Source organism: Zophobas morio, unplaced genomic scaffold (assembly GCF_036711695.1).
Source record: "Zophobas morio isolate AGI-343-1 ecotype UQ-CSIRO unplaced genomic scaffold, CSIRO_AGI_Zmor_V1 ptg000021l, whole genome shotgun sequence".
Taxonomy (NCBI): domain Eukaryota; kingdom Metazoa; phylum Arthropoda; class Insecta; order Coleoptera; family Tenebrionidae; genus Zophobas; species Zophobas morio.
Genome location: NW_026972126.1, coordinates 20,656,444 through 20,684,104, shown reverse-complemented (window position 1 = coordinate 20,684,104; position 27,661 = coordinate 20,656,444). Strand labels below are relative to the sequence as shown.

General features: G+C 29.4%; 1 protein-coding gene across 1 annotated transcript in view; it reads left to right on the top strand.

Annotated features, from left to right (window-relative positions):
* The window catches only part of LOC135132588 (uncharacterized), a 62,371-nt gene extending 35,437 nt beyond the window's left edge, over positions 1-26,934 (top strand). The window contains exon 3 of the mRNA XM_064060714.1: positions 26,449-26,934. Within this exon, the coding sequence (XP_063916784.1) occupies positions 26,449-26,544 (96 nt within the window). The 3' untranslated portion in view covers positions 26,545-26,934. The remainder of the gene's footprint in view (positions 1-26,448) is intronic.
* Positions 26,935-27,661: the final 727 nt, after the last annotated feature.

Here is a 27,661-nt window from a genome sequence, read left to right as displayed (position 1 = left end):
AAAACGAAAAATTGAAAAGTCGAGAAATCAAAAAGTCGAATTATCGAAGTTAAAAAATTTGAATCGATAAATCAGAAATTTAAGAAATCTGAGACCTCAAGAATCAAAAACCTAAAAAATCGAAAAATTGAACAACCGATAATTGAAGAATTTAAAAACTGGAAAATTAAGAAATAGAAAACTCGAAAAATCAAAAATTTTTAAAATCGAAAATTTGAAAACCGAAAAATCTAAAACCTAGAAGTCGAAAAATCAAAATAGTCAGAAATCGAAAAGTAAAAAATTGTGAATTGCAAAATTTTAAATTAAAAAACAATAAAATAAGTGATAAATGGAAAAATGAAGTGAACAATCAAAAGATCGAAACATCGAAAAATGGTAAATTTGAAAAACTGATAAATCGAAAAATTTACAAAAAAATCAAAAATTTTTAAAATCGAAAAATTACAAAACTGAAAAATCTAAAATTGAGAGGTCGAAGAATCGAAGCGTCGACTCGAAACATCAAAAAATTCAAAAATCTAAAATTTAAAATTTCGAGAAATTGGAAAATAGAAATATCGAAACACTGAACAATCGATAAATCGAGAAATTGAGCAATCGAAAGTAGGAATCGTCGAAATCTCGATAAATCGAGAAATCAACAAACTGAAAAATCGAAAAATTGAAATAAGCATTAGGGATTTTAAGAATCGAAAAATCGAATCATCGAAAAAAAATTGAGAAATCTAATACTTCAAATTTTAAAACGGTAAAATGTAAAATTTAAAAATCGAAACAATAAAAAGTTGAGAAATCGAAAAATCGCAAAGACGAAAGTTCAAAAAAAAGTGAAGAAAAAAATAGTGAGAAATCCCAAAACTGAAATATCTAAAAATTGAACAATCGAAGAAAAATAGAAAAATCGAAAAATTCAAGAATCAAAAACCTGAAAAATCAAAAAATTCAAAAATCGATAATCGAAAAATTGGAACCCAAGAACATTTTAAATCAAAAAGCTAAAAATTAAAAACTGACAAATTTAAAATAAAAAAAATGAAAAATTTGAAATTAAAAAATCGAAATTGGGGAAATAGAACAATTGAAAGATCGAAATATCGAAATTTCTATAAATTGACAAATCGGAAAATTGAAAATTCGAAAAACTGAAAACACAAAAAATAAAAAATAAAATTTAAATCGAAGAATTGAAAAACCGAAGAAAAATTGAAGAACCGAAAAATTGGAAAATCCCAAAAATAAAACATGGAAAAATTGAGAAATCGAAACATGAAAAAATGGAACATTTTAAAATTAAAAAATCTAAAATCTAGAAGTCGCTACAATGATAAAATCGAAACGGTAAAACGTCTACAAATTGAAGATTCGAAAATTCGAAAAATTGACAAATTCAAACATGTTCATATTGAAAAATTAATTACCAATTTTTAGATATTTTACTAAAAAATGAAAAAACGAAGAAAAATTGAAGAATCGAAAAGTTGGTAAATCCGAAAACTAAAACATTGAAAAATTGAGAAACCGGAAAATGGAAAAATCGAAAAATCGAAATTTCAAAAATCGAAAAACTGATAAATCGAAAATTGGGGAAATAGAACAATTGGAAGATCGAAATATCGAAATTTTTATAAATCGACAAATCGGAAAATTGAAAATTCGAAAAACGAAAAATCAAAAAATTAAAAACAAATTTAAATCGAAGAATTGAACAACCGAAAATTTTAAAATCGGGAAGTCGAAAAATCGAAACTTCGGAAACCCGAAACACCAAAAGACAGAAAAATCTAAAATTTAACAATTCGAATAATTGGAAAATAGAAATATCGAACTGAAAAAAAAACGAAAAATCTAAAATTTTAACAATTGAAAAATCAAAATAAGTGTGAAAAAATTGAAGAATCAAAAAATTGAAAAATTGATAATCGAAAAAGTAAAATTCAAGAAATCGAAAACGAAAAGTCGTAAAACTTAAAAATTGAAGAATCGAAAAACTGGAAAATTGAAAAATCAAAAAATTCCAATATCGAAATATTGAAGAACTGAAAAATCGAAAAACTGAAGAATCGAAGACAGATTGAAGAACTGAGAAATTGGAAAATCTCAAAACTAAAACATCGAAAAATTGAGAAATCGAGCAATGGAAAAATCTAAAATTTAAAAATCAAAAAATTGATAATCGAGAAAGTAAAATTTGAGAAATCGAAAAACCGATGTCGTAAAACTTAAAAATTGAAGAATAGAAAAACTGGAAAATTGAAAAATTAAAAAATTCCAAAATACAAATATTGAAGAACTGAGAAATTGGAAAATCCCAAAACTAAAACATCGAATAATTGAGAAACCGAACAATGGAAAAATCGAAATTTCAAAAATCGAAAAATTCTAAAATCGAAAACCTGAAAAATCGAAAAATCGATAATGATCGAAGAATTGAAAAAATGAAAAATCGAAAAATTAATAATTTTAAAAATGGAAAAATTGGAAATATCGAAATTTCTATAAGTCGACAAATCGGAAAGTTGAACATTCGGAAAACAATCCCAAAATGAAATATCTAAAAATTAAAAAACCGAAGCAAAATTGAAGAATCAAAAAATAGGTAATCCTAAAACTGAAACATAAAAACTGAGAAATCGAAAAGTCGAAAAATTGAAAAATCGATAAGAATTTAAAAACTGAAAGATTAAGAAAGAGAAAACTCGAAAATTAAAAAAATTTTAAAATCGAAAATTTGAAAACCGAAAAATCTGAAACCTAGAAGTCGAAAAATCGAAATAGTCAGAATAGTAAAAATTAATTGAAGAAAGTGGAAAATGGGTGAAAAATCGAAAGATTGAAATATTGAAATCTCTATAATTCGAGAATTTGAAAAATGGTAAATTCGAAAAACTGATACATAAATCGAAAAATTCACAAAAAAATCAAAATTTTTTTAAAATCGAACAATTTAAAAACTGAAAAATCTAAAATCGAGAAATCGAAAAATTGAAGCGGCGACTCGAAACATCAAAAAATTCAGAAAATTGAAATTTAAAATTTCGAGAAATTGGAAAATAGAAATATCGAAACACTAAATAATCGATAAAGAAAACATTCGGGAAGTCGAAAAATCCAAAAGTCGTAAAATCGAAAAATGGAAAAATGGAAAATCCCAAAACTGAAATATCTAACAATTGAAAAATCGAAGGAAAATTGAAGAATAGAAAAATTCGTAATTCCAGAACTGAAACATAAAAACTGAGAAAGGAAAAATTGAAAAATCGAGAAATCAAAAAGTCGACAAATCGAAGTTAAAAAATTTGAATCGAAAAATCAGAAATTTAAAGAATCGGAGAACTCAAAAATCAAAAACCTAAAAAATCGGAAAATTGAAAAATCGATAGGTAATTGAAGAATTTAAAAACTGAAACATTAAGAAAGAGAAAACCGAAAAATCTAAAACCTAGAAGTCGAAAAATCGAAATAGTCAGAAAACGAAAAGTAAAAAAATTAATTGAAGAAAGTGATAAATGAAAAAATGGGTGAAAAATCGAAAAACTGATAAATAGAAAAATTCACAAAAAAATCAAAATTTTTAAAATCGAACAATTTAAAAACTGAAAAATCTAAAATCGAGAAATCGAAAAATTGAAGCGTCGAACCGAAACATCAAAGAATTCAAAAATCTAAAATTTAAAATTTCGAGAAATTGGAAAATAGAAATATCGAAACACTGAACAATCGATAAATCGAGAAATTGAACAATTGAAAGTGGGAAACTTCGATATCTCGATAAATCGTGGAATCAAAAAACTGAAAAATCGAAAAATAGAAATAAGTATTAAAGATTTTAAAAATCGAAAAGTGAATGATCGAAAAAATTGAGAAATCTAATCCTTCAAATTTTAAAACGGAAAAATCTAAAATTTAAAAATCGAAACAATAAAAAGTTGAGAAATCAAAAAATCGCAGACGAAAGTTAAAAAAGAATGAAGAAAAAAATAGTGAGAAATTCCAAAACTGAAATATCTAAAAATTGAACAATCGAAGAAAAATAGAAGAATCGAAAAATTGAAGAATCAAAAAATTGGCAAATCCCTAAATTGAAACATCGAAAAATTGAAAATGGAGAAATCGAAAAGTCGAAGAATCGAAACTGAAAAATCGAAAGCAGCAAATAAGAACAAAAATCCGAAAAATTCAAAAATCAAAAACTTGAAAAATCGAAAAATTACGAAATCGGTCATTGAAAAATTGAAAAACTGAAAGATCAAGAAATTGAAAATTCGAAAAATCAAAAACTTTTAAAATCGAAAAAATGACAAAACCAAAAATCTAAAATCAAGAAGTCGAAAATTTTAAATAGCCCAAAATCGAAAAGTGTGAATCTAAAAATTTAAAATAAAAAGTAACAAAAAAATCTAAAATTTTTAAAATCGAAAATTGAGAAGTCGAAAATTTGAAGCGTCGAGAACTTCAAACATCAAAAAAGTGAAAAATTGAAAAATAGAAATGTCGAAGAACTGAACAATCGGAAAATCGAGAAAAGGAAACATCTAAAATTTTACAAATTGAAAAATAAAAATTTGAGAAATCTAGAATGTAGAATTCGAAAAAGTAGAATTCGAGAAATCGAAAAACCGAAAAATTTATGAATCGAAAAATTGAAAAATCGAGAAAACGAGAAGTTGAAAAATCAAAAACCTGAAAAATCGAAAAATTGAAGAACTGAAAAACTGAAAACTTAAAAAATCGAAATAACGAAAAGTCGAGTTATCGAAACATTGAAAATCGAAAAGTCTGAACATCAAAAAATTAATGAAGAAATTGAGAAATCGAAAAATAGAAAATTTTGAAACGTCAATAACTGAAAGTGAGAAAACGAAAAATTGTGATAATTAAATTTTTTTTTAATCTCGATGTCTGGGATAAAAATTCAACGTGGATAAACCGCAAGTTCAGGACTATTACTTTTTGACATGTAAATAACATTTATTTGACAGAATAGTAAGATGGCATCAAAATTTCTGGGTGGAGGGGCATGAATGGAGAAATTTTGATTAACGACTTACCATGCTTTCGATAACCTTGAAACGTTCGCAAGATTTGCAATTAAAAAAAAAATGATTTTTTTCTAAAAATCTAGACGGCGAATTTAGCATAGATTCATAAACCACAAATGGAGGGATACGTTATTTTATAAAATTTAAATAACTTACAATAACAGTTCGCGTTTTACTATTCACATGACCTTCGTAACATACATACACATACAGCGTACTCTAACATTACATATATATCTTTATTTGAACTCATAAAACTGAACATAAATTTTCTTTTCTAAAACGGCGTATTCATTTTTTTATTGAGGCAATTTGTCGAACGCCTACAGACCGTATAACTCATCTTTATGAATCTGCAACCCTTCTCCAAATTAATTGACGAAATAATTTACCCCTAATACTTTCCATACGCCCGAGATGAAAACAAAGACAAACTGCCAATTAAAAAGGTTAATTAAAACAAATCTTGGAAGGACGCCCCGACCCAGTTTCCTTCCCAAATCGGTAGGTAACTAACACAATAAGACTCAAAATAGCAACAAACAAAAACACGCCAGTCACGACCAGACGTCCCAGAATTCACTCCTCAAATAAAAACTTCTCATAAAAACTCCTCCAGGTAAGGCTCCCACCTAATGAAAGCAGCTTATTAATTTAAATACCCAAAGCTCCACGCAAATACGCCCAAATCCACTCAGAACTTTCCGTATCCCAACTTCCTAAAAACTTCCCGCGATATGTAATCCCCGCATTTTACACCTTGTCATTAAATTAAATCTCCGACATTTTCGCGAAGCGATTAACTTTTTCCACCCCCTCGAGCCGAACTTATCCTGAAGAAAAATCCAGACTGATGTTTATTCGAAATTAGAAGCACCTTAATAAGCAATCATTGTGCAGAACATTAGACGAGCCCCATTATTCGCTATCTGGAATCCGATTGTTGGTTTTTTCACAAAACGCCGAACTCAGACAAAGATCGCCGTCTTCTGCGTCGCAGCGTGAATCTATTTTTGCGTTTGAATAACGCAAGATAACGTGATGAGAATGACAATAATAATTATTTTGCGATATTGTTCACGATAACGTCTACTGCGTCGTTCCGTAGGAAGTTCGCGGTTTCGGAGCGATAACGAGGAGCACGTTGCGGGGGCGGCGAAACCGCCACCGACCACCACGCCGGTAATTGCGTGGAGAGTGCATTCGATTACTGTTGAGACAATCTCCGAAGCAATTCTGGGTATTTTTGATGTATTGTGGCGGTGATTGTAATGTCGTTCTAGCGCGGTACGTCGACGAATTTGGTCTGTAAAACTATTAATGTTAAGGGGACTCGCTAGACGAGGTATAACATTTTTTTGGTTTTTTGTATGAAAAAATTATATTAATATAGATGTGTCATACATCAAACTGCAGCTTTTTTCATATTCTAGGGCGCAGAGACCAGTTCAATCAACTAAAAAAATATGGCTGAGAAATATCGTAAAAAAGCACCATTTTATGTTTTCTTTTCAAGTTTTTTGAGTCATAACCATCATAAAATCGCTTGAAAATTCGCACATGGATAAAACATCACTTTTTACAGGGCGCAGAACCATTAAATGTTTGTTAGTGGTACAATTTGTTTAAATAATAATGTGTTTATTAAAATCAAAATATACCACAAATTAATGCAAAATACGTCGAATAATTTTAACAGGAATATCAGAGGAAAATTAATGATCTATTGGTTAGCAGAGTTTTTAACCAAAACTAACAGTTATTGAAAAAAATGGGTATCAATTCGACAGAATTTGAGCAGTTAGTTCAGTACTTTGCCGATAGGAGCGCCACTAAAATTTACGGAAGCGACTTTCAGGTAAAACCCTTATCGCCTGCTTTACCATAAGCTGATTGTTAGAGTTCTCGGCTGATTTTTCTAATTTATGGCAAGGAACTCAGCTTTATAACAAGCCGCCAGGACCGGCCGTACTAATCTATTGTTAAGAAAATTAACTTTTACGCAATGAGGTACTATCATAAAACTGAATTAAAACTGGGGAACTATAATATTTTTACTCTACTCAGGATCCTGAATTCAATACACATGATTACTAAAAATTCATTGTAATATTATTGTTAATATATATTTTGCTTTCTTATAATAATAAAAAATATATAAAATACAAGCTAAGTGTATCTATTATACTTATCCCAGAAAGGAGGTGTTTTAAAAAAGCCCTACGCCCAGTAACTTCTCCCTTCATTGTTTACTCGAAAAAAGTGCTCGTATATGTTTTCATTTGCCGAGAGATCATTTTCAAAACATATTTATAATAAAAATATGCAAGTCTTGGTGATGAAAAATGTACTCCTAATAAATTATTAAAGTACATAAAAAAATAGAAACAAATTTTATTTATTTTAAAAAAATCTCTCACAAAGGCAGGTTCCTCTTTCTTCTTGAATCAATTATTTCGGGCAATAATGCGCCAAAACAAAATCTGCCAAGTTTATCTGCCATCTTTTTACATGTATTTCTTCGTCTTTATAAATTTTTTCTATATTTATTCCTTTGGGTGTCCATACAACAAAATAAACTTGTGAAATACCCGTAACAAGCATTTGTCCCTGGACTTGAAAGTAGTAATCATGATTTTTTTTTTTAGTTTCAATTCTCTGTCTGTCAATGTACAAAATTTGATTTTTTTTTTCTAACCGCTTCTTCGGGAGACAAATCTTGCGATTTTGAAGGGCATTTAATTTCGACTAATGCACTCCTATCCTCTAGAACCCTGTCTGGACTAGCAGCCAAGTAAGGAAATTGTTTTGAAGTAAACAAGCCACACCGTTCAGTTTTTATATTTTTATTTATTTCAAAACACTTGACAGCTTTTTCCTCACTTTGCTGTCCATAGTATGTATGAATATTACCTCTAATGTACTGTACAACAGAGACTCCACAGTTTTAGCTATTGCTGTAGTCGGTCTAAGTTTGTAAATACGTCCAAAATTTGAAGCCGTAACCCTAATTTCTCTTTCTTTTGCCCAAATGTGCCTGTTGTCTAGTGTCTATTTAAATTTGGTCTAAATTCAAAGATAATTTTCTCAAAAAGCCTCTTTGGCTGTCACAAATGTTTCTACATCCATGAGAATATTTTCTAAAAAATATTTAAACTATAATCGCAGTCGGGACCAGCATACGTAAATTTTTTTACGACATATTTTTTTACGAATACTTTGTCTAAGACGAGCTTGTTTTATAGACGAACAATATTTTTTTGTTATTAAACCAGGACCGTTTTAATCACAATATATTTACTTATCCCCTCTAAAAAATTGATGACGTCACCTCAAAATTTTGCTGAATAAATCCTATCTAAATTGTATAAAATATGATGAGTCTCTTCTTGTGATTTATCATTCCATTCATGTTTTTTGGATTTGCATATACAGGATGACACCAAAAATTAATGAATGCGTACATTTATTTTATTGATTTAATCAGGAACTACAGAACCCAATGCTTTGAAATCTTGCAATTGTTTTAAGGTTATAAAGAGCATAATAGATTTTTAGTCCAAATATATTTGCTTATCCCCTCCAAAAAATTGATGACGTCAGCTCAAAAGTTTGCCGTATAATCCTATTTAAAATTTACAAAATATGATGAGTCTCTTCTTGTAATTTATCATTCCATTCATATTTTTTTGGATTCGGATATACAGGGTGACTCAAAAAATTTAATGAACGCTCAAATTTATTTTATTGATTTAATCAGGAACTACAAAACCGAATGCTTTGAAATCTAATGTGAAAAAAAAACATAATAGGCATGCAGTCGTCACGTTTCCGATAGCGAGGGAAGTACTGTCTAAACTCTTTAGACTAATTTTTTTGATTTTCCTATTTTTCCATTTCTCAATTTTCCAATGTTTCAGTTTGGGATTTTTTCACTGTTTCGATTCGTTAATTTTCCTTCCATTTTTAGGTTTTTCAATATTTCAGCTTTGGAATTTTGCAATATTTCGTTTCTTCAATTTTTCAAATTTTTGATATTGTGTTTTCTCGGTTTTTAAATTTTTCGATATTTTAATTTTTCAGTTTTTAAAGTTTTAGGCTTTTAGATTTCTCACTATCTCGACTTTTCGATTTTTCAGTTCCATGATTTTTCAATTTGTCGAATTTTTAAATTTTAGATTTTTTGTTCTCGATCATTCCATTTTCTGAGTTTTCAGGCTTAGATTTTTTTTGCTCAATTCTTGGATTTTTAAGATTTTTGTTTTTTAAATTTTCCTATTTATCAACTTACTGGGATTTCATTGTTTTGATTTTTTGATTGTTCAATTTCTCGATTTTTTGAATTTTTAGTTTTTGATACGATTTTTTTTTTTTAAATTTTCAGTTTTTCAATTTATTAACTTCACGATATTTCAGTTTTACGATTTTAATTTTTTTTTATTTTTCAGTTTTTAATTTTTGACGTTTCTAAATTTTTCGATTTTTCAATTTTTCGATTGACTGATTTTTTGATTTTCGCATTTCTCTATTTCTTGATTTTTCAATTCTTTCTCCAATTTTTCAATTTTACGATTTCTGGATTTTTCAATGTTTCAGTTTTGGATTTTTTCACTTTTCCGATTCTTCAATTTTCTTTCCATTTTTCAGTTTTTCAAGATTTCAGTTTTGAATTTTTTCACTTTTTCGATTTTTCAATTTTCCTTCCATTTTTCAGTTTTTCAGTATTTCAGTTCTGAGATTTTGCAATGTTTCGGTTCTTCAATTTTTCCATTTTTTGATGTTTCGATTTCTCGGTTTTTCAATTTTTCGATAGGCATTTTAATTTTTCAATTTTTAAGTTCTAGATGTTCCCTTAATTTTTTGTTTTCCTTGATGTTTCGATTTTTAAATTGTTTAATTTTTAGAGTGTTCAATTTCTCGATTTATACATTTTTCAATTTTTCGGTTTACCGATTTTTTTCATTTAAAATGTTTCAATTTTTCAATTATTAAGTTTTCGATTTTTCAGTTTTGGTGTAATTTGAAAACGGTATTAATTATCATTAATATCTGCATTATCGGCTTACGATACTTTTATGACCCACGTCCGGTAATTGTCTATCCCAGCGCGTCAGGTAGATTAAAAGAAGAATTGCTGGTTGCCTTCATGAAGAATAATGATAATTTATGACACGCGGCTCACAACATACCTTCAGCACAGAATAATCATTTCTCGTATTCTTTTGACATATTAATTTTAATATTCGAGATAATTATTATATTATTCAAACACAATTTAGACACTGTAGAGCAAACAAGGCTTATCAAGCCCGTCTATTAGTTTATTTGCCTAATAAATGTATTATTAATACCGTTTTCTTGTTATTTAGATAAGGGAACAAATTAAATGCACAGTTCTATTTTTAAACGCTTTGTATTTTTGCTCGGTAAAAATGATAAATGCTAAGTTATATAATAAATGCTCAGTTGAAAAATAAATTCTCGGTTAAAATAATATATGCTTGGTGAAATAATAGCTGCTTAGTTAAATTAATAACTGTTCGGTTAAATAAGGAATGCTTAGTAAGAACCCTACGTGCTAAGTATAAAAATTGGTCGAAGATTATTTCGACAGAACTTCCCTCGCCCGTCAAGTGCAGTACAACAAATAATACTCCCGCAGAGGGCGCAAATTGAAAAATGAAATATACTTAAAATAGACAACAAATCGGAAAAATCGAAAAATCAAGAACTTTAAAAATCGAAAAATCAAAACACCCAAAAATCGATACATTAAAAAAATTAAAAAATTAAAATATCTGAAAATTGAAAATCCAGAAGTTGAAAAGTTCTCAATATTCAAATCCTGAAAAATTGAGTATTGAAAACTTGAAAAATTGAGAAATCCAAGCATCAAAAAATAGTAAAATCGAAAAATGTAAAATTTAAAAAATCCAAAAATTGAGAAATAAAAGAAAAGAAAAATCCAAAATTTAAAAATTCGAAAAATTGAAAAATTAAAATATCGAAAAATTGAAGAATTGGGAAATGAAAACACCAAAAAATAAAAAAAACAAAAATCTAAAATTCAAAAATCAAAAAATTGAACATTCGAAAAGCCAAAAAGTCGAAAAATCGAAACATCGGAATGTTAAAAAACTGAAACATCGAGAAATCAAAACATCAACAGTAGAGGAGTCAAAAAATCAAAAAATTAAGAAATCAAATTATACCAAAATTGAAAAATCGAAAAGTTAATAATTGAAAAATTGAAACATTTTTAATGAAAAAAAATCGGTAAACCGAAAAATCGAAAAATCTAAAAATCGAGAAATTGAACAATCTAAAAATTAAACAATTTAAAAATCGAAGAATTGGAAAACCAAAAAATTAACGGAAAATGTAGAACTTAAAAATTAAAAAATTAAAATACCTATCGAAAAATTGAATAACCGAGAAATCGAAACATCAAAAAATGGAAAAATTGAAGAACCGAAACATTGCAAAATCCCAGAACTTAAATACTGAAAAACTGAACAATGGAAGGAAAATTGAAAAATCGAAAAAGTGAAAAAATTCAAAACTGAAATCTTGAAAAACTGAAGAATGGAAAGAGAATTGAACAATCGGAAAAGTGAAAAAATCCAAAACTGAAACATTGAAAAATTCAGAAATGGAAAAATTGAAAAATCACAACTGAAGAAAGAATTGAAAAATCGAGAAATAGAGAAATGGGAAAATCAAAAAATCAGTTAATCGAAAAATTTAGAAACGTCAAAAATTGAAAACTGAAAAATAAAAAAAATTAAGAATCGTAACACTGAAACATCGGAAAATTGAGAAATCGAAAAATGAAGAAATTCGAGAAACCGTAAATATGAAGAATCGAGAAATCGAAGAATCGATAAATTGAAAAATCCCAACAGTAATATGTCGAAAAATTGAGAAATCGAAATCGGGCAAAACTGAAGTACCGTAAAGTTAATAAATTGAAAAACTGAAAATTTTTGAAAAAAACATCGTATCAAAAACTAAAAATTCAAAAAATCGAGAAATTGAACAATCAAAAAATCAAAACATTGAAATCCCAGTAAGTTGATAAATAGGAAAATTTAAAAAACAAAAATTTTCAAAATCCAAGAATTGAACAACAAAAAAATCTAAGCCTGAAAACTCAAAAAATCGAATGATCGAGAACTCAATACATCAAAGAAAACAAAAAATCTAAAATTTAAAAATTCGACAATTTGAAAAATCATGGAACTGAAAAATCGAAAAGTCGAGATAGTGAGAAATCTAAACACCTAAAACTTTAAAAACTGAAAAATTAAAATACATATCGAAAAATTTAAAAACCGAGAAAACACAATATCAAAAATTTGAAAAATTGAAGAAACGAAATATTGCAAAATTCCAAAGCTGAAATATTGAAAAACCTAAAAATGGAAGGAAAGTTAAAGAATCGAAACAGTGGAAAAATCCAAAACTGAAACATTGAAAAATTGAGAAATGGAGAAATTGGAAAATCAAAAAAATTGGTTTAAAGAGTTTAGACAGTACTTCCCTCGCTATCGGAAACGTGACGACTGGATGCCTATTATGTTTTTTTCACATTATATTTCGCATTCGGTTTTGTAGTTCCTGATTAAATCAATAATATAAATTTGCGCATTCATTAAATTTTTTGTCACCCTGTATATCCGAATCCAAAAAATATGAATGGAATGATAAATTACAAGAAGAGACTCATCATATTTTGTAAATTTTAAATAGGATTATTCGGCAAACTTTAGAGCTGATGTCATCAATTTTTTGGAGGGGATAAGCAAATATATTTTGACTAAAAATTTATTATGCTCTTTATAACCTTAAAACATTTGCAAGATTTCAAAGCATTGGGTTCAGTAGTTCCTGATTAAATCAATAAAATAAATTTACGCATTCATTAATTTTTGGGGTCATCCTGTACATGCAAATCCAAAAAACATGAATGGAATGATAAATCACAAGAAGAGACTCATAATATTTTATACAATTTAGATAGGATTTATTTAGCAAAATTTTGGGATGGCGTCATCCATTTTTTAGGAGGGATGAGCAAATATTTTTTGATCAAAAATTTACCATGCTTATGATAAATTTAAAACATTTCCAAGATTTCAAAGCATTCGGTTTTGTAGTTCCTGATTAAATTAATAAAATAAATTTGCGCATTCATTAAATTTTTTGAGTCACCCTGTATATCCGAATCCAAAAAATATGAATGGGATGATAAATTACAAGAAGAGACTCATCATATTTTGTACATTTTAGATAGGATTTATTCAGCAAAATTTTGAGGCGACGTCATGAATTTTTTAGAGGGGATAAGTAAATATATTGTGATTAAAACGGTCCTGGTTTAATAACAAAAAAATATTGTTCGTCTATAAAACAAGCTCGTCTTAGACAAAGTATTCGTAAAAAAATATGTCGTAAAAAAATTTACGTATGCTGGTCCCGACTGCGATTATAGTTTAAATATTTTTTAGAAAATCCTGTCATGGATGTAGAAACATTTGTGACAGCCAAAGAGGTTTTTTTGAGAAAATTATCTTTGAATTTAGACCAAATTTAAATAGACACTAGGCAACAGGCACATTTGGGCAAAAGTTCTCTTTCTTTTTTAGGGTTACGGCTTCAAATTTTGGACGTATTTACAAACTTAGACCGACTACAGCAATAGCTAAAACTGTGGAGTCTCTGTTGTACAATATATTTAGAGGTAATAGTCATACATACTATGGACAACAAAGTGAGGAAAAAGCTGTCAAATGTTTTGAAATAAATAAAAATATAAAAACTGAACGGTGTGTCTCTATTTCAAAACAATTTCCTTACTTGGCTGCTAGTCCAGACAGGGTTCTAGAGGATAGGAGTGCATTAGTCGAAATTAAATGCCCTTCAAAATCGCAAGATTTGTCTCCCGAAGAAGCGGTTAGAAAAAAAAACAAGTTTTGTATATTGACAGACAGAGAATTGAAACTAAAAAAAAATCATGACTACTTTCAAGTCCAGGGACAAATGCTTGTTACGGGTATTTCACAAGTTTATTTTGTTGTATGGACACCCAAAGGAATAAATATAGAAAAAATTTATAAAGACGAAGAAATATGTAAAATGATGGCAGATAAACTTGGCAGAGTTTACTTTGGCGCATTATTGCCCGAAATAATGGATTTAAGAAGAAAGAGGAACCTGCCTTTGCAAGAGATTTTTTAAAAATAAATAAAATTTGTTTCTTTTTTTTTATGTACCTTACTTTAATAATTTATTAGGAGTACATTTTTCATCACCAAGACTTGCATATTTTTATTATAAATATATTTTGAAAATGATCTCTCGGCAAATGAAAACATATACGAGGTAAGCGCCAAATATTCTCGGCCTGATATATTTGCGATTGCTCGTCGGGAAATTTGTACAACTCATAAAAGACTAGAGGGTCCCCGCAGTATGTGTATAAAATTTCAAGCCCCACTGCCCATTAGTTTTGATACATTTGAGGAGTAATATTTGAAAAATTATGGACTCATCATGCCTGTTTAAAATTGAAAATCGAACGGCAATAAAATTCTTATCAAAAGATGGAATTGCTCTAAAGGGTATTAAGGACAGGATGGTTTTTGTGTTTGCTGAAGCTTGTCCTTCACATTTTACTAAAAAAAATGATCACAGTTATTTCGCATGGGGTAAGAAACCCTTGAAGACGAACCAATCTTCCAAAAAAATCATGGCCACAATTTTTTGGGACTGTAAAGGCATGTTGTTGATTAATTTTAAAGGATGAAATACCACTGTCAACGCTACATATTATGCTTACTTACTGCATAAATTAGGAGAACGTATTTGGGAAAAAAGGCCGAGAAAATTAACAAGAGGCGTTCGATTGCTTCATGAAAATGCGCCCGTTCATACCGCATGTCTTTCTCAAGCTGCTATAGGGGCCTGTGACTTCGAGTGACTTGATCACCCACCCTACAGTACTGACTTAGCTTCGAACGATTATTAACTGTTCTCTAAGTTAAAAAACGACATGCAGGGAAAACGTTTTGGACGGATAAAGAGGTGCAAACGGCAGTACTACATCATTTTAGTGATAAAGATTCAAATAATTTTTTTAAACGCATAGAGCTGTTAGTTGAACGTAGTTTTGAATGTATTGAAGTTAACAGAGATTATGTTGAAATATAAATATTTAATTTTTTTCCATCAGGTCTCTTTCTTTGTTAGGCCGAGAATATTTGGCGCTTACCTCGTACGAGCACTTTTTTCGAGTAAACAATGAAGGGAGAAGTTACTGGGCGTAGGGCTTTTTTAAAACACCTCCTTTCTGGGATAAGTAGCAGATACACTTAGCTACTTATACGTGTTAAGCAAAAGCTGTATTGTATACATTTTTTATTATTATTATAAATATGTTATTAAGACCCACCACTGACCCGGAAATGACCGGCATTCAGGCAAGACTTCTATCATTACGGGTACTAAGACCAAGTAATGATATGCATTGATTAGATTAACAGAACAACTTTCGAGATTCTAGAATTACAGCATACAAATTAGTCTGCTATTATTCTCTAATCTCACCCCATCCCCAAAAGTCTAGCCTAACTACCGACCATTTATCCGCGCATCACATGAAAAGTGACCTACACTATTCTGACCTACTGGTGCTAATCTAATCTGACTGACATGATCAGACTTTTCAAGAAACTTACGAACAATATGACATGTTCCTAACAAAACAGCTTTTTGAATTTTGACAATTATTGAATCATTCAAATGCAAAGACTTTAAATTCTCAACTAAGCTATTTGGAACTACACCTACATTAGAGATAACTAGGGGTAGAATTGAAATTTTTTTAAGATTCAACATGGATTTCATTTCTATCGATAATTGTAGATATTTTGAAATCTTGGTGTCGTATGTTTGAATAATGTTGTTTGTGTTAGGAATAGCAATGTCAATGAGAATGGCCTCGTTCGTGTGTTTTTTGATAAGTATGATGTCTGGTCTGTTAGCTGTAATGTTTAAGTCTGTAAGTATTGTGCGATCCCAGTATAATTTGTATTTGTTATTTTCAAGGAATGGAGATGGAATGTAAGTGTAATAGGGTGTCGTATCTTCGATTAAGTTCATAAGTGTTGCTAATTCTTTGTGAATGATTTTGGCTGCGTTGTCGTGTCTAGCTTTGTAATCAGTTTGTGCTAGGATGCTGCAAGAAGAGATTATGTGCTGGATCGTTTCAGGTTTTGCTTTGCAGAGGCGACAGCAGTCGTTTTTTATGTTCGGATCTTTGATGATGCATTTTCTATAATTCTTGGTATTGATTACTTGGTCTTGAATAGCAAACACAAATCCTTCTGTTTCGGCATACAAACTTGATTTTTTTAACCAAATCAATGACATCTTCTTATTGACATGATTTTCTTCTAAGTCTTTGTAGAATTTTCCATGTAGTTGTTTTTGTTTTAGCACACTTATTATTTTATCTATTGTGTGGGGGGTGTGGATTTCTTCGGTGTTCGACAGATTTAAGGGTGTGTGGTTCAAATCTGCTCTTGTGATGGTGCGAAACATTTCATTTCTTTGTTTATTAGTTTTATGAATTAACAAAGTAAAATATATATTAACAATAATATTACAATGAATTTTTAGTAATCATGTATATTGAATTCAGGATCCTGAGTGGAGTAAAAATATTATAGTTCTCCAGTTTTAATTCGATTTTATGATAGTACCTCATAGCGTAAAAGTTAATTTCCTTAACAATAGATTACTACGGCCGGTCCTGGCGGCTTGTTATAAAACTGAGTTCCTTGCCATAAATTAGAAAAATCAGCGGAGAATGCTAACAATCAGCTTATGGTAGAGCAGGCGATAAGGGTTTTACCTGGAAAGTCGCTTCCGTAAATTTTAGTGGCGCTCCTATCGGCAAAGTACAGAACTAATGGCTCAAATTCTGCCGAATTGATACCTATTTTTTTCAATAATTGTTAGTTTTTGTTAAAAACTCTGCTAAGCAATAGATCAGTAATTTTCCTCTGATATTCCTGTTAAAATTATTCAACGTAGTTTGCTTTAATTTGTGGTATAATTTGATTTTAATAAACACATTATTATTTAAACAAATTGTACCACTAACAAACATTTAATGACTCTGCGCCCTGTAAAAAGTGATGTTTTATCCATGTGCGAATTTTCAAGCGATTCTGTGATGGTTATGACTCAAAAAACTTGAAAAGACAACATACAATGGCGCTTTTTTAAAGATATTTATCAGCCATATTTTTTTAATTGATTGAACTGGTCTCTGCGCTCTAGAACATGAAAAAAGCTGCAGTTTGATGTATAATACATCTATATTAATATCATTTTTTCATACAAAAAACCAAAAAAATGTTATACCTCGTCTAGCGAGTCCCCTTAAACGACGAGGCGTATCTAGAGTTTAGTTCTGACTCTGATTAGAAAACGTGTTTTTACTACATAGTGTTATTTACGGGTAACCGGATTTTAATTCAGCCAGCTTACAATCAAATAATTAAAAAATAACAATTTCCGTTTTCTAATTAAACGGCACAGTTAATGGAAACCGGTCTACGTATTGCAATTCCCAAAGCTGTAGAATTAAATTTTAAATTAGAAATTAATTATTCGATTGAAAATGAGGTATTTGCAGAAAAAATCGTGGTGTGGGAAACGAGAAACGAATTTCTGTTAAATTCGCACTTGTTTAAATTTTTTATTGCAATATGGATTAGTGTTTTCATAAATTTTTGCAAGAGACAGTGGTGCCAACTGTGGGTTTTATTTGACGGCCCGTCGCGAATCAGAGGCTAAATCACCGTGCGTTATCAACTTTCAGTATAATTAAACACTCGGTCTAAACAAAACCACTCAGTTTGATGAAATTTTAGTTAGTAATTGCTTCTAGTTGTAATTGAAGTTGAGATAAATGCAAATTATTGCAAAACAGTACAGATGTAGAGAATGCTTTCAGTGACGTAGAGTTTGTCGGTTCTAAATATAACCTATAAATTCCTTTGTTTTTCGCGGGAAAATAATGTGGCACATGTTGAAAATTTAATTCGATGTTTTTAATAAATCACCAAATATTTGTAGGTGTGGAATTTCAGTTTTCTTTGTTAATGTTACATGTGTGTAAATATTCTACATTGTTTAAACGTGGCTATTGTTAATAATTCTTTTTTGTTCGTCGGGTTAATTAAACCGTTGGATTTTGGTTGGTTGGTTGGTACATAAAAAAACGGGAAAATTTAGCGTCCGTTAATATTATATTTTATTTTTATAATAGTGTCATAATCATTCCACATTTTCTAACCACTTTGGATAAATTTTTGCGATTCTTCTTGTACTTCCATTATTTCGCCACTGACCGTTTCGGAAGCTTCTTTGGCTAATGCTTGGAGTTGTTGCTGTAATTTATTTCGTGTTACGGATTAAAATGTTGTAGTTAGTAAATTTTACCGCAAAAGTTGTAGGTGCTGTTGGTGATGCCTCATTGAATAACTGAACTGCGATTATGCTCAGTATAAACAGGAACGACTTCATGGTACTTGTTTCGAAATACCAACTAAAATTAAAAATTCGAAATGACTTTTATATTGGTGTTGAAGCCTTGACTGTGTTGGTTTTACATATTTTTTAAACTATTTGGCGGAAGTTAAAAAAAATAAACAAGACGTTTCCTGTAACCGACATGCCATCCTACACTAACAACCAGCAAAAAAAAAACATATGGGTAATTCCATGCGATCGAATTAAATTTTTGTATTTTTAATACTAAATCAAATTTTCAAATTTCTCCTTGTCGCGTTTCCAGAATCGCCAATTGAAATGTGGGAAATTTTAGAATTTTTGAAAGATTTGACGTTCATATTTCCAAATCACCACGTTGAGATTTATATTTCAGACTTTTTTAATGAAATTTTTGATCATTTTTCGATCACCTTTGATTGTTTAACTACAGACATTTTTTGAAGAATTCAACCTCTAGGAGTTATTTTAGGCTTCGTTTCTTTGAAAATTCCTACCATTTTTGCGGAATCGCCAATTGATGAAATGTTAGGATTATTAAAAAATTTGGTATTTCAAATCGAATATTTTGAAAATCTTTTTCTGGAACAATAAAATCTTTATATTTTTCGAATTATCACGTTGAACTTTACTTGTCGGAATTTTTGAGGTTTTTTGTGTTAAGTTTTCAAGAAACTCAGTTTTTCAATACTTGAAATTTTTGACATTTTTCAAGCACCTTCGAAAATTAGCTAAATGCATTTTTTGTAGTTCGACTCCCAGAAGTTTTTTCGGCTCCGTTTCTTTTAAAATTACAACTATTTCGTTTGTATAATTTTGAAAAACGGAAAAATTTTGAATTCAAAAATCGAAAAATTAAGAAATCGAAAAAACCTAAAAAAATATAAAAGTCGAAAAATCGAAAGATCGAGAAATCGACACAAAAAAATTAAAATCTAAAATTAAAAAAAATGGAAAAATTAAAATATCGAATAATTGAAAAATCGAGAAATCGAAACATCGGGAAATCGAAAGTCTGGAACATCGAGGAATCGAAAAGTCGAGAAGTCGAAAAATCGAAAAGTGAACAGCTGAAACATCGAAATTTCGATAAATCGAGAAACGCCCAAAATTGAAAAATCGAAAAACTAAAAAATTTTAAAAATCGAAAACATTGAAGAATTGAAAAATCGAAAATTTATAAATTGAAATATCGAAGAACTGAAAAATCGAAAAATCGAGGAATCGAAAAATCTAAAATTTAAAAAAAAAAATTAAACTTTTGAAAAATTGAAAAATCGAGAAGTCGAAACTTCGGAAAATCGAAAAACTTCCACATCGAGAAATCGAAATCCTGATTTTTTGATTTATCGATTTTTTTAATTCAGACTTTTCAATTTGTACTGATTTTAAACTTTTCGAGTTTTAAAATTTTTTTATTTTTCGATTGTGGCCTATTTCGATTTCTCATTGTTTGATTTTTTCAATTTTTCGCCTTTTTGATTTTTTAGATTTTTTTATTTTTCAGTTTTCAATTTTTCAGTTTTTCGATTTTTCGATTTACTATCGATATTTCGATCTTTCCATCGTTCACTTTCCCGATTTGTCGATTTTTTTCAATTTTTTATTTTTCGATTTTGGCCTATTTCGATTTCTCGATTTCTCTATGTTCCAATTTTTCGACTTTTTGGCTTTTTGGATTTTTAGATTTTTTGATTTTCCAGTTTATAGACCTTTCGACTTGTCGATTTTTTGTTTTTCACATTTCTCGAGTTTTCGATTTTTTGATTCCCTGATTTTTCAGTTTTTCAGTTCTTCAATATATCGATTTTGGAATTTTTCGATTTTTCAGGTTTTTGGTTTTTCAGTTTTTCGATTTGTTAAATATCAGATTTTTCTGCCTCGATTTTTTAACTTTGAGCTTTCAAGTTTCCGATTTATTGATTCTTCAATTTTTCGGGTTTTCGATGTTTCGATTTTTCGATTTTTTGAGTTTTACTTGTTCGATTATCAACTTTTTGATTTTTAAATTTTAGGATTTTCAGTTTTTTGATTTGTTGATTTCCTGATTTTTCGATTCGATTCCATGAATCTTGATTCTAGAAACATTGAAGAATTGAAAAATCAAAAATTTATAAATTGAAATATCGAAGAACTGAAAAATCGAAAAATCGAGGAATCAAAAAAATTCAAAAAATTAAAAAATCCAAAAAGAATTCGAGAAATCAAAAAATTGAAAAATGGAAAAATTGAAAAGCCGAAAAGTTGATTTATCGAAAAATCGAAACATCGGAAAATCGAAAAACTGAATTATCGAGCAATCCAAAAACTGAATTATCGAGCAATCGGAAAATAAAAGATGAAAAATCGAAAGATCGAGAAATCGACACAAAAAATTTAAAAATTGGAATATCGACTGAAATTTCGAAAAATCGGGGAATCGAAAAATCTAAAATTAAAAAAAATGGAAAAATTAAAATATCGGAAAATTGAAAAATCGAGAAATCGAAACATCGGAAAATCGAAAAACTGGCACATCGAGAAATCAATCGAGGAATCGAAAAGTCGAGAAGTCGAAAAATCGAGAAATCAAAATAACCCAAAATCGAAAAATCGAAAAGTTAATAATCGAAAAATTGGGAAGTGAACAGTCGAAATATTGAAATTTTGATAAATCGAGAAGAAGAAACATTAAAAAATTGAAAAATCTAAAATTTAAAAATTGATACATCGAAGTACTGAAAAATCTAAAAATCGAGGAATCGAAAAATCTAAAATTTAAAAAATTGAGAAATTAAACTTTTGAAAAATTGAAAAATCGAGAAGTCGGAACATCGGAAAATCGATAAACTTACACATCGAGAAATCGAAACATCGGGAAATCGAAAAATTGAGAAATCGAAATAGCCCAAACTCGAAAACTTAAAAATCGAAAAATTGGAAAGTGAATAGTCGAAACATTGAAATTTCGATAAATCGAGAAGAAACATTAAAAAATTAAAAAATCTAAAATTTAAAAATTGAAATATCGAAGAACTGAAAAATCGAAAAATCGAGGAATCGAAAAATCTAGAAATTAAAAAATTGAAAAATTAAACTTTTGAAAAATTGAAAAATCCAAAAGTCGAAACATCGGAAAATCGAAAAACTTACACATAGAGAAATCGAGAAATCAAAATAGCTCAAAATCGAAAAACCATAAAGTAAAAATCGAAAAACCTGGAAAGTAAAAAATCGAAAAATCGGGAAAGTGAACAGTTGAAACATCGAAATTTCGATAAATTGAGAAACGCCCAACACTGAAAAATCGAAAAACTAAAAAAAATTTAAAATTGAAAAACATAAAACCGAAAAGTACGAAAAATCGAAACATTGAAGCATTGAAAAATCAAAAATTTATAAATTGAAATATCGAAGAACTGAAAAATCGAAAAATCCAGGAATCGAAAAATCTAACATTTGAAAAATAATACTAATATTATGTATATGTATTAGTATTATAATATCGAAACATTGTAAAATCGAGGAATAGAAAAATGGAAAAATCTAAAATTTGAAATTGGAAAAATTAAAAAATTCAAAAAGTAAGATTTCGAGAAATCAAAAAATTGAAAAATGGAAAAATTGAAAAATCCCAAAACTGAAGAATCGAAAAACTGAAAAATCTAGAAGTCGAGAAGTCGAAATTAAAAATCGAAGCCAAAAAATCCGAAAACCTGACTTTCGAAAAATTGGAAAACCGAAAAATTGAAGAATTCAAAAACTGAAGAATCGAAAAATAGGGATATCGAGAAGTCGCAAAATCGAAAAATGGGAAAATCAAAACATCGAAAAGTCGAAACGTCGAAAAGTCGAGGAATCGAAAAGTTACAAAATCAAAAAAATTGAAAAATAAAGATATCGAAATAGCCCAAAATCGAAAAATCGGAAAATTGGACAGCCCAAACAGAGAAACATCGGAATTTCGATAAATCGACAAATCCAAAAAATTGGAAAACCCAAAAATCTCTAACCAAGGCCTCGAAAAATTTAAAGATCGAGAAATCGAAACATTAAAAATTGAAAAATTTAAAATTTAAAAATTGAAATATCGAAGAACTGAATTTTCGTAAAAACCGAGGAATCGAAAATCTACAATTTTAAAAATAATACTATTATTATGTCTATGTATTATTATTATAAGAATATCGAAAAATTGTCAAATCGAGGAATAGAAAAATGGAAAAATCTAAATTTTAAAATTAAAAAATCCAAAAAGTAAGAAGTCGGGAAATCGAAAAATTGAAAAATGGAAAAATTGAAAAATCCCAAAACTGAAATATCGAAAAATTGAAATATCGATGAACAACTCAAGAATCGGAAAACTGAAAATCTCAAAACGAAAGTATCGAAAAATTAAGAAATCGAAAAATTAAAAAGTCGAAAAATCGCAGTTAAAAATCGAAGCCAAAAAATCCGAAAACCGACATTAGAAAAATTGGAAAACGGAAAAACTGAAGAATCGAAAAATCGGGAAATCGAGAATTCGAGAAGTCGAAACAATAAAAAATCTAGAAATCGAGAAATGGGAAAATAAAAAAATCGATAAGTCGAAACGTCGAAAAGTCGAGGAATCGAAAAGTTACGACATCAAAAAAATCGGGAAATTGAACAGCCCAAACATAGAAATTTCGAAATTTCGATAAATCGAGAAATCCCAAAAATTGGAAAGCCGAAAAATCTCTAACCGAGAACTTGAAAGATCGAGAAATCGGAACATTAAAAAAATGAAAAATTTAAAATTTAAAAATTGAAATATCGAAGAGCTGAATAATCGAAAAATCGAGGAATTCCAAAATCTGTAATTTAAAAAATTGAAGAATTAAAATGTCGAAAAATGGAAGAATCGAAAAATTTCAAAATCGAAAAAGTAAAACATCGAGAAATCTAAAAGTCGAATAATTGAAAAATTGAAATATGTATTGAAAAATCCCAAAACTGATATGTCGAAAAATTGAAAAATCAAAGAAAAATGGAAGAATCCAAAAAAGGAAATATGGAAATCGAAAAATTGGAAAATCGAAAAGTCGAAAAATCGAAGTTGAAAATTCGGAGTCAAAAAATAGAAAACCTGAAACCGAAAAATTGAAGAATTGAAAAACTAAAAATTCGAAAAATCGGGAAATCGAGAAATTGAACAATGAAAAATCTAGAAATGGATAAAGGGGGAAATCAAAAAATCAAAAGGTCGAAACGTTGAAAAGTCGAGAAATCGAAAAGTTACATCAAAAAATCGATTAATCGCGAAATTGAGAATTCAAAAACAGAAAATTTCGAAACGTCAAAAGTTGAAAAATCGAAGAAAAATTGAAGAAACGAAAAATTAGAAAATCGAGAAATCGAAAAGTCGAAACATCGAAGTTGAAAAATCGGAGTTAAAAAATCAGAAAAGCTGAAATTCGAAAAATTGAAGAATTGAAAAACTAAAAAATCGAAAAATTTAAAATTTAAAAATTGAAATATCGTAGAATTGAATAATTGAAAAATTGAGGAATCCCAAAGTCTGTAATTTAAAAAATTGGAAAATTAAAATATCAAAAATGGATGAATCGAAAAATTTCTAAATCGAAAAGGTAAAACCTCGAGAAATCTAAAAATCGAAAAGTCGAATTGAAAATGGAAATATTGAAAAATCCCAAAACTGAAATATCGAAAAATTGAAAAATCAAAAAAAAATCCAAAAGTCGAATAATTGAAAAATGGAAATATTGAAAAATCCCAAAACTGAAATATCGATAAATTGAAAAATCCAAGAAAAATTGCAGAAACTCGAAAAATCGAAGTTGAAAATTCGAAGTCAAAAACAGAAAACCTGAAATTCGGAAAATTGAAGAATTGAAAAACTAATAAATCGAAAAATCGAACAATGAAAAATCTAGAAATCGATAAATGGAGAAATCAAAAGGTCGAAATGATGAAAAATCGAGAAATCGAAAAATTACATAAAAAAATCGAGTAATCGAGAAATTGAGAAATCAAAAATAGAAAATTTAGAAACGTCAAAAATTGAAAAATCGAAGAAAAATTGAAGAACCGAAAAACTGGAAAATCGAGAAATCGAAAAGTCGTAAAATCGAAGTTGAAAAATCAGAAAACCTGAAATTCGAAAAATTGAAGAATTGAAAAACTAAAAAATCGGAAAATTTAAAATTTAAATATTGAAATATCGAAGAACTGAATAATCGAAAAATTGAGGAATTCCAAAATCTGTAATCTAAAAAATTGAAAAATTAAAATTTCGAAAAATGGAAGAATCGAAAAATTTCAAAATCGAAAAGGTAAAACATCGAGAAATCGAAAAATTGAAAAGTCGAATAATTGAAAAATGGAAATTTTGAAAAATTCCAAAATTGAAATATCGAAAAATTGAAAAATCAAAGAAAAATTGCGGAATCGGAATATTAAAAAATCCCAAAAAGGAAATATCGAAAGATTAAGAAATCGAAAAATTGGAAAATCAAAAATTCGAAAAATCGGAGTCAAAAAACAAAAAACTTGAAATTGGAAAAATTGAAAAACCAAGAAATTGAAGAATTGAAAAAAAAATCGAAAAATCGGCAAATCCAGAAATCGAGAAATCGAAACAATGAAAGATTTAGAAATCGTAACTATGAAAAATCTAGAATTCGAGGGTCGAAACGCCGAAAAGTCGAGAAATCGAAAAGATACATAAAAAATCGGTTAATCGAGGAATTGAGAAACGAAAAACTGGAAAATCGAAAAGTCGAAAAATCGGAGTTGAAAAATCAGAAAACTTTCAGATTCGAAAAATTGAAAAACCGAAAAACTGAAGAATTGAAAAATCGGGAAATTGACAAATTGAGAAGTCGAAAAATCGAAACACTGAAAAATCTAGAAATCGAGAAATGGGAAAATCAAAAAATCGAAAATTTCGGAACGTCAAAAATTGAAAAATTGAAAAATCGAAACATTTAAAAATCGAAAAATTAAAGACGGTAAACAGACAGTCAGTCACACAAAAAAACAGACAGACGGCACAAGATGTGATATTAATTAGTCGTCCTGCGTATTTCTCAATATGATAACGATAGAAATATTACTACACAACACACCAGATCAGGTAAGGTCTGATACCTTACCTGATCTGGTCAAACCCGATCTGACCCGAGCTGATCCGATCTGTCCTGATCTAACCCGATTTCACTTGGCTGGACCTAATCTGCCCAGACCAGATTTTACCTGACCTAGCCAGACCTGACCTGACTTGAGCTCATCTGAGCTGACCCGACCTAAGTACATATTTGAAAATATGTAGTTTATTTTAATTGGCATCCGATATTCTGGAATTGACAAATTAATAGAAATGCAATTGAATAAGAAAGAAACCGCTACAAAACAGCAAAATTTTTCCCGAAACTCACATTTATCTAAAATAAAATTTTTAAAAAATTTAAAAGTGGCTATCGTAGACAGACAAATAAATCAACAGCTAAATACACTTACGCATATCGCCGGAATTAAAATTGGAATCGGCTGAGTTGACATGCAATAACTCCCCTTTCATTGCATTTAAATGTGTTCATATCCTCAAAACGAAAAAAAATCCTTTCATATCACGCACCTGTAAACACAGGACGAATATCCATCTCCATGAAACGCAGCTTTCAAAAGTCAACATCAGTTTATCATCTCCGCGATCACTCCGGAGAGCTTTCAGAGCAGACATCTGAAGGCAATTTGCATTTCCTGGAAGAATACTCTCAGTTACATTTACCAGGTTTCCCATTTGTAATTGTTATGAACGATTAGGTCCGACCTAGTTTTAAAGGATCGTTTGTTGCAGATGGATTTGCAGAGGAGAGGTCACGGCAGCATGGGAGGACAGCAAAAAGGACGCGTCTATTGGAGATGCTACTTCAATGCCGTCACTTGTTTCTAATCCCGATCCTGGAAAGTTCCGTTCGCAGGATTTTTTTCGTTGGACGCTCTGGCACCTGGGGCCCTAATTTCATTTGGCCCGGAGTGCACTTTAATTCAGTTAGGCGCTCTAGCACCACATTATGCAATTATTTAAATTTCGTCTAATGCATCTATTAGCAGTCAAAACGTGGTTTTGTTGGGGGAGGCTAAGTGGATGGTGTTGAAATCAATACGCTTGTAATGTGAATTCGTATGATTTATTTATTTTTGTATTCAGTGGGTCTCGATATTTAGAGGAACATTAGTATTAATAATAATTTGTAAATAAGTACTGACTTGATACATAAAATAATGTCTACTTGTCTATGTGTAACCGTGCTAGATGGAAAAATAAAAGCAAATCTAAACACTTGTCCTGAATCTTATCCCGTTTCCACTTTACGCTTGTCCAATTTGCTGCGACAAATTTGATATTCAGACGGAGACATGTAGGAATTTTTTTGGTTGCTTGTTATTAGGACTTGGTTGATTTCTTCGTACTGTTTCTGCGAAAAGTGCATGTAAATTTCACTGAAATTCGAAATTATTAAGTGTAGAGAGAATTTAGCGTTTATTCATGTTCGTGGAAAAGTTGGCGTCGGTCTGGGTTTTTTAACGTCGTTCGGGTCAATTTTACGAGCTGAATACGGCTCTGGTGGTGATTCACCACTTTTTGTGTCGTATTATAAGTTGCTTTTTATTTAATTTTTTACGTGTTTTTGTTGGAGAAAGCGCTTTTTACATTGAATAATGTAATACACCGACGCGATGAAATTCTTTGCTCAAAAATGGTATTTTAATGTAAAGAAGGCTATAATTTCCGGTAATTAGACGTTGAGGTGGAAGAAAGAGAATGTTACCAACGAAAGAAATTATACAATATAAGGAAGAAGTAAAGAAAGGTAAACTAAAAATAACAATAAATATCCTCATTAATGGAAGAAACGAAGTAATTATCATAATAATGCGAGCACAGCGAGCACATTTAGATGTTATTAAAAATTATTTGTCAGTGTGCCTGAGAAGCTAAATCATTACTAAGAGAATTTTTTATTGTCTAAAAAAGGTGTAAACTAAAAATGTTTGCGATTATCTGC